At 40.8% G+C, this 6964-nt stretch overlaps 1 protein-coding gene across 5 annotated transcripts in view; it reads right to left on the reverse strand.

The window, feature by feature from the left end:
* The window catches only part of cnot7 (CCR4-NOT transcription complex, subunit 7), a 9563-nt gene extending 3473 nt beyond the window's left edge, over positions 1-6090 (reverse strand). The window contains exons 1-8 of one of the 5 annotated variants that reach the window (XR_010331447.1): positions 5958-6090; positions 4542-4750; positions 4095-4288; positions 3265-3426; positions 2841-2985; positions 2489-2599; positions 1668-1857; positions 230-1388 (exon numbers count right to left, since the gene is read on the reverse strand). Coding sequence is in view for 3 of the 5 variants with exons in the window: in XM_064345038.1 (XP_064201108.1) it covers positions 1726-1857; positions 2489-2599; positions 2841-2985; positions 3265-3426; positions 4095-4288; positions 4542-4658 (861 nt within the window). In the remaining 2 variants the exon portion in view is untranslated. Of the gene's footprint in view, positions 1-229; positions 1858-2488; positions 2600-2840; positions 2986-3264; positions 3427-4094; positions 4289-4541; positions 4751-5957 lie in introns of those variants that run through there. The other 4 variants (XR_010331448.1, XM_064345038.1, XM_064345039.1 and 1 more) reach the window with 4 other exon arrangements.
* Positions 6091-6964: the final 874 nt, after the last annotated feature.

The raw sequence follows: 6964 nt of genomic DNA on the forward strand, positions 1-6964 counted from the left end.
CATGCACAGAATAGGCTGCCAGTCCTTCCCAAGCAAACACAAACAAAGCTTGGCAACCACTTCATTCAAGGATTCAAGGTGTCTTAGGTGAAGAACAAAAATTATTTAAATCTCAATGTTGAAAATGTGAACTCCCCAAAACCTCTCACTTGGGTGTATAAAGCACGGGGGGAAAAAGCTGGTGCAACTGTAGGAAAATCAGTCACAATAACAAACAAACTGTCCAATCTTGTGTAAGAAAAGTCTGAAGCTTTTATTTACAAAAGCTCTAAAAACAGACACCCTATGTATTGCATAATTTCTCATGTTCTTGAACGGGAATCCTCTACACAGCAGTATAAAATGAAACCAAAAATGGGAAATATTTCCTATAATCTTCCAATGGAAAATAACATTCAACAGCAGATCACAACCTGTGTTCATGCAACTCACGTCTCCGTACAAGCTCAAGCTACTAGGAAACTATACAGCAAGTGTAAATCATTATCTAAACGCAATGAGTACATGCAGAGGCTGTGAGAAACGTACAGGGATTGTAAAGCAATACAATACAAAGGAACAAACGGCACTCGAACGTGCATTCAGAAAACCAGTACTACAGGTAAAAATAATTCCACTGAAATCTGGGGCTCAAGTTGGTTAAGATTTTAGGCTATGTTAAGAACCGTCGTTTCTTCAACGAATAAAAGCTCTAGACTTCTTTCAATTTTTTAAATTTTACTAAAACACCGCAAATTTTCAAGTCACTTTTAAAACAACGCAAATGAAAAACTCCACACAGACATTCCGGATTACCTCATTTCAATTGAATAGTGGCAGTAAGCGTTTCTTCTCCTAATTTATCCTAATTGTAATGGTAAAATTGGTGCACACTAAACTTAGAGTAAAAACCAGTGCAAAACCAGATCACTTGAGCCTTCCACATATCTACCTGTGCCAGTGTCAAAGTGAGCTGCACGTGCTCAGTTATGGGTTGATCTCAAAAAAAAAAAAAAAAAAAACCATACACAGATGTCCCTCATATATCAGGGTAAAACCGTACATGTAAGTGACTGGCATATTAGCATCTGAATGAGCCAAACATCCAACCTCAAGCTTTAGCGACCAAAATAAAAGGGAAAAAAAGAAAAAAAATTAAAGAAAAAAGAGGTAATATTAAGGCTGAGTTTGGTAGTAAAATAAAAATCTAAGCCCAAGCACATTTTCCACCTTTAAATGCTATGAGTTTAGCGGAAGAATGTCCACGTAGAGAAGGCAACGAAGGGGCGAACCGTCTTCAATTTAAATTTCTTTACAAGGAAGAAATAACGATCTAGCTTTCCTCTCCAAGGCAAATAATCTGTTCAGGCCTTTAAAGTGCAATTTCCCATGGTCTGTTTCCTGAAAAACTAAAAAACAGTTTTACAGTCCACATTTGAAGAGCTACACATGAGTTTTTTTTTTTTTTTTTTTTTTTTTTTTAATGAACCAACCAGTCACTTCATGTTTTTTTCTTTCTTTTTTTAACAGAAGATAACATGGAACACCTTGACCGTTTGAGGACTGTGACGAATTGCACAATTTATCACGGCCCTGTTTCACAGGAGACCCAGAACAACCTTACCTCTACCTATCCCCCCCCCCCACCTTTGAGCTCCGGAATCTTCCCAATCCCCTCCCATACATACCGACGAGGGGAAAAGGGGGGGGCACTTTGCTGTCAGGCGCGTGCGGCGCTACACAGTGTCAGGACTGCTGCTTGTTGGCCTCCTCCTCGTAGGCGTTGCCTGTGCCGTTCTGGACGTACGACGAGCCGGACCCCAGCCCGTAAAGGTGGCCGCAGTACTTGGCGTCGTCGATGTGATCCTCGAAGAACATCTGCGACAAAACAGAAACGCAGTCAGGCAGGAAGTGTAAGATGCGTCACGCGCATCAAAATAGTTCTTTTTATCTAATTGTTTTTATAATAGTTTTTTCCTTAAAGGATAACGCTACAGGAAGTACAACAGCAGGATGGTACAGGAAGTGCAATGGCGGGACACAGAACACACACTGGGATTCTAATATGGGTTGATTTTCTGTAGAAGAATGCTAACGCACAAGGCAAATTCATCATAAGACCATAATTCTTTACTCCAGGTGCATTGCTTACATGTCCAAAATCATTAAAGCCCTAAAGAGTACAAGAAAGACCATGAAATACCACACAGAACAATCCATATCCTACACTCCAGTAAAAATTCCAGGTAATTCTAAATATGTGCCATCTAAAGAAGCTTGCATTAATGTTTCAACTCAAGCGTTTCCATCACGAACTCTGTGCTCAACTTGGTCACAGCCCTTTATAGAAGACTTAGGGTCTAATTTACTAAGATCCTTTACTAAAAACCTTTTAGCACATGCAAAACTAATAACGTGACCAATGATTGGTCACAGAATTTCCTTTGCCCCAATCATTGGTCATGTTACTAGATTTGCACATGCTAAAGTTTGCGGGTTGGCGCAGTACCTCTCTCATCTTAAAGAAGGCCATGCCCGTGAGGAGGGAGTCGGAGCCAGCCTGGTGCTGAGGCCCTATCCTCTCCAGCTCCAGCTGCTCCGCCACTTCCTGCAGGCCACCCTGTCCACCAAACAGCACTTGGTCACGAGTGGAGAACGGAAAACGGATCTTGATCAATGGTAACCGCAGCAAGCAACTGGCTAGCACAAGCAAACGGCACAAAGTCTAGGCTTAACCATGCATCTCAAAGGACATCTGGACCAAAGCCACTGCTTAACAAACCAAAATGATCTGTAACGACACAGCAACGGAAAGAGCTTTCTGCTGAAAAGCTTTTTGTAAGCGAATAGGCTGAAGTCACCTTTAGGTTTTTGCAGCTTTTCATGAGGTACTTCACATCATAAATAATGGGGAAAAATAATCGCAGGATCTCAAAAAAGTCCACCTCTTCGTCCGGCAGGTTGGAGTTGGACAAAATTTTGATTAGGTATCCGAAGTCATAGCCGCTGCAACGACAGAGAAGGAAACTTGAGCAAACGGCAACGCCGCGAACTTGCGGAAAGAAGGATAACAACAACATAGGCGAAGACGGTGTCTGATTAGAACAGAAAATATAAATAAGAAAAAATGCATTGCTTGAAAAAGAATGTGGAAATCACTCAAAAGTAAAGAGGAGACAGATGAAGTGTTCGGCTCGGCACGCGCCTTTGTGAAAGACACCGGAGTGAAGTGAAGAGTCGCTAAGTGTTGTGAAGCGCGGTGAAGAGTCGCGAAGCGCGGCGTACCTGTGGAAAGACAGCCACTTGACGCCCTCGCAGAGCACCACCCCCGAGGTCATGAGCAGCTCGGCGAAGTACAGCGTCTCGATCCCCTCCTCCTCGTGCTTCTTGAACTGGATTCCCGACGTCGTCAGCAGCTCGATGGAGTCCTGCGCGTACATGTCCTCTCTGTCGGAGGGGAAACAAAGGGAGGCGCCACTCGAACCCGGACTGACACTCCAAACGCAGGGCCACACACACACAGAGCTATTTCTGGAAACAGTGACTATGGTAGACTACAAAGGGAAGAGTGCCGAATCACATGCATTCATATTTATCTAACCAGGAAGTCCCTTGTGTTTAAAAAAAAAATTAAATATTAAATATTTTCACTGGAGACAATGCAATAATGCAAATATATATTTATAATTTTTTTTTCTCATACAATTCAGATGTGATCTTCTGAATGAAAAAGCATAACTCTTGAAGTGGTGGAATAATTTGTCTTTTTAACCTTTTTTTTTTTACATAATTTGCATAATTTACACAAATCCCCAAAGGAAAACTTCCATGTACTTCAATAATGTAGTTTTTCAACATCTGTGAGTCCTGTTTCAGTACCTGCGACTAAAAAAAAAGAAACTTAAAATGAATTAATTATGAAAAAATAGTACATGCAGCGTGAATCCAGCATGAACAACACCATGACTTAGCAAACGATCACCTTCGGTTGTGAGACTACAGCAAACATGAGCGAGACTACGCACACTCCCAATGTGTGTTTACAAGCCCACCGGGTTAACTGACATAACACAGAAGCAAAAAGGTTAGAAGATCACAGACGGCTTTGTGCTTACGTGAGATTAAACTTAAAATTGAACTGCCATGTTGACGTTCCTGGTGGGTATTCACCCTGTTCATTCATGAACGTTAAACCTAGCTGAATTATCTTTAACAAGTCCACATTACATCGGAGTAACTGGTACTGGTAGTCAGCATTGCTTCTGAATTCTCCGATCGGTCTTGCAACTACACCTGGAAACTCTGTATCCTACAAACAAAACGGGAAACACACTTTAAGTCCACTTCACATATTTGATATGACTGCATACAAGAAAACAGGTCAAGCACACAGCAGCTCATCTGAAACTGAAAATCATTCATAGCATGTCAAGAATATCCACTCCTTTCATGATAGGTTAAATTATATGACACATCTCCTTGGCTATCCACCCAGCTACCCTTCCAGAACAAACTCATCGATTAGCCTAGAGTGTTGCGATCCGTGCCAGAACTCAACTCACCATTGCAATGTAGTTGTACTTGCGGATGACATGCCGGATTCTCTTCAACTCTTCGTCCAGGTTGCATGCCCAAACATCACATATTCTTTGGCTATGATCCACAGTTGCTGCGGGCATAATGCCAGTTTCAGATGCAAGGCATCAAAAACAACCAACCTTCTGGTCAGGACAACTGCATGGAATTACTGGTCCCGATCCTTCTTTACGACCTTGAATGGGGGGGGAACATAACCTAAGTTACATACACCATCCACGCTAGGCACGTTAGCTCCTTAAATCACTGACAATAAAAGCTACAGCCCACATATTAAATATTGCACAAATAAACACACTCATCACTTCAATCTTCTAGGCATCATACATGAGTGCAAATTAATATTAAACATAATATCTTAGTCCAATATATTGTGCAAACCTATCTGGCTCTGTCTGTGACAGTCATTTCAAAGCACGAACAAACCAGCACTCAATAACTGTAGACTAACGATAGGTCTAATTAATTAACATCAACTACTGGCCTTGTCGCACTACAAAAAAAAAAGAACATCATAGAGTATGGACGACAAATCTTTCTGTACAGCTGCTACCGCAAGCTAACTCGGTTGCTGAGCCCAAACGCGTCACCGTGGCATCTGGCTGGGTGGGTGTGTAACACTTGCAGTAGTTTTCTGTTCTCCTTTCGATTATGGAAACATATTAAGTATCAGCTCCGATGAAAATGACAAATGCAGACACCTAACCTACTAACTAGTCTGTCACTTAACTTGCCAGCTAGGTAACTGATCTTTATCCAATGACTCTGTTAGATAGCCAGAAAGTTTCTCCTTCAAGCCGCAAACATTACCATGCAACTATTTAGCTTGAGATCTAGCCAAGAATATCGAATGGGTGGGGTCAACACGCGTTAACTAAGGGTCGGGGCAATACTCAACGCTAATGTTATGATACATGCCAGCTAGTCAGCAAGAAACTACTGGAAATAAGCTATATTATGTTAGTGTTCATCCAATTCTTAATCATTTTCTAAAGTTGACAAGATAGGCGAGCTAACTTGGAAGCTAGATAACGTTAGACCCATTCAACTACGAATGTGACAAATGAACGTTTAGTATTTAACCGAGTACTTATGTAGTTAGCGGAAACTGCACAATCGTGTTAACAATATTCTGATGTTGAGCTAGCAGCCACACACTGTGAACTAAAAGGCAAACCAATGTTGCTTGTAATGTTGCCATGCACTGTTTGGCTAAGTTAGCTAGCAAGCTAAAGAACTCGCGTGGCTGCGACAAGGAGCTCAAGGCAGATAACGTTAGCTAACGTTAGCTAGCTTGTTGCTCACTGTAACTTACCTTTGCCAAACATAACAATGGCATTTCAAATGTAATTTAAATGCATTTTTAATAAATAATCGTTTACCTTGGCTAGATAGGGCCGGGTCTGGTATCTAACTTTTAAATAGTTTTATTGTGTATATCACGAAATCAACGTTCAGCTTCCACCACTGAACTTCCATTACACCAAAACCACTAACGCCTGTGACGTAATCAACTTGTAAGCATTGACCTTTCAACTCCAGGAATGTTAAATAAAAATTTATTTCCAATTCAATACCTTGATGCGATTTTATTTTTATTGTCTTTAAAAACAACTTAAGGTAATTTTTTTACAATTATTTAATAATGTATATATATTTATAATATAATTTAGAAATACAATGACGTCGAAACTATGTGGACAATCAGTCACTGCGTCATTGTTTTCCGAAAGAAAATACTTGAAATGCGGTTGTCGTATTCTTTGGCATCAAATAAACTAGCCTACGCAAGTGCACATATTATATTTTTACTTGACCGGATACTTAAAAGCTAATTAGTGACAGCTATCTCAGAATCCAGATTCAACACAAATCTGTGCGTTGAGCCCCGTGCGTCTACAGGGTTTGCTAGACGGGAAGGTGTGGTCCCAAATGTAGGTTTTTCACTGGAAGGGCGAAGAGTACAATGTATGGTAGTCCATGATCGTTTGAGATTTAATTATGAGATATGGTGGGAAAAGGCTTGATGGGTTCTCAAAAAGAGATTAAACTTAATATGGAGAATAAATTCCCTGGACACACTGATCTAAGCACACTAATGTGCTTATATAGTACTGTGTTGTGAAAATAACTGAATAAATACGCATACACACTATTGTTCCAACAGTAAAGGCCTCTGATAATTCCATAATGGTGTGGGGAACATATTCTGTCATGGGTTGGGTCCACTGCTTAGAGTATAGGTGCACTGATACCCTCGAATCAAAGTCAAGGTCAATCAAGTTCAATGTACGCTGTTATTTGGTGGTACTGATCTTCATCTCACCCCATATTGAGAATTTTATTAACACCAAAAAGGGAAGGGTGTCATCAAGGTGGGAGTAGTGCC

This window comes from Anguilla rostrata, chromosome 7 (assembly GCF_018555375.3).
Source record: "Anguilla rostrata isolate EN2019 chromosome 7, ASM1855537v3, whole genome shotgun sequence".
NCBI classification, from domain to species: domain Eukaryota; kingdom Metazoa; phylum Chordata; class Actinopteri; order Anguilliformes; family Anguillidae; genus Anguilla; species Anguilla rostrata.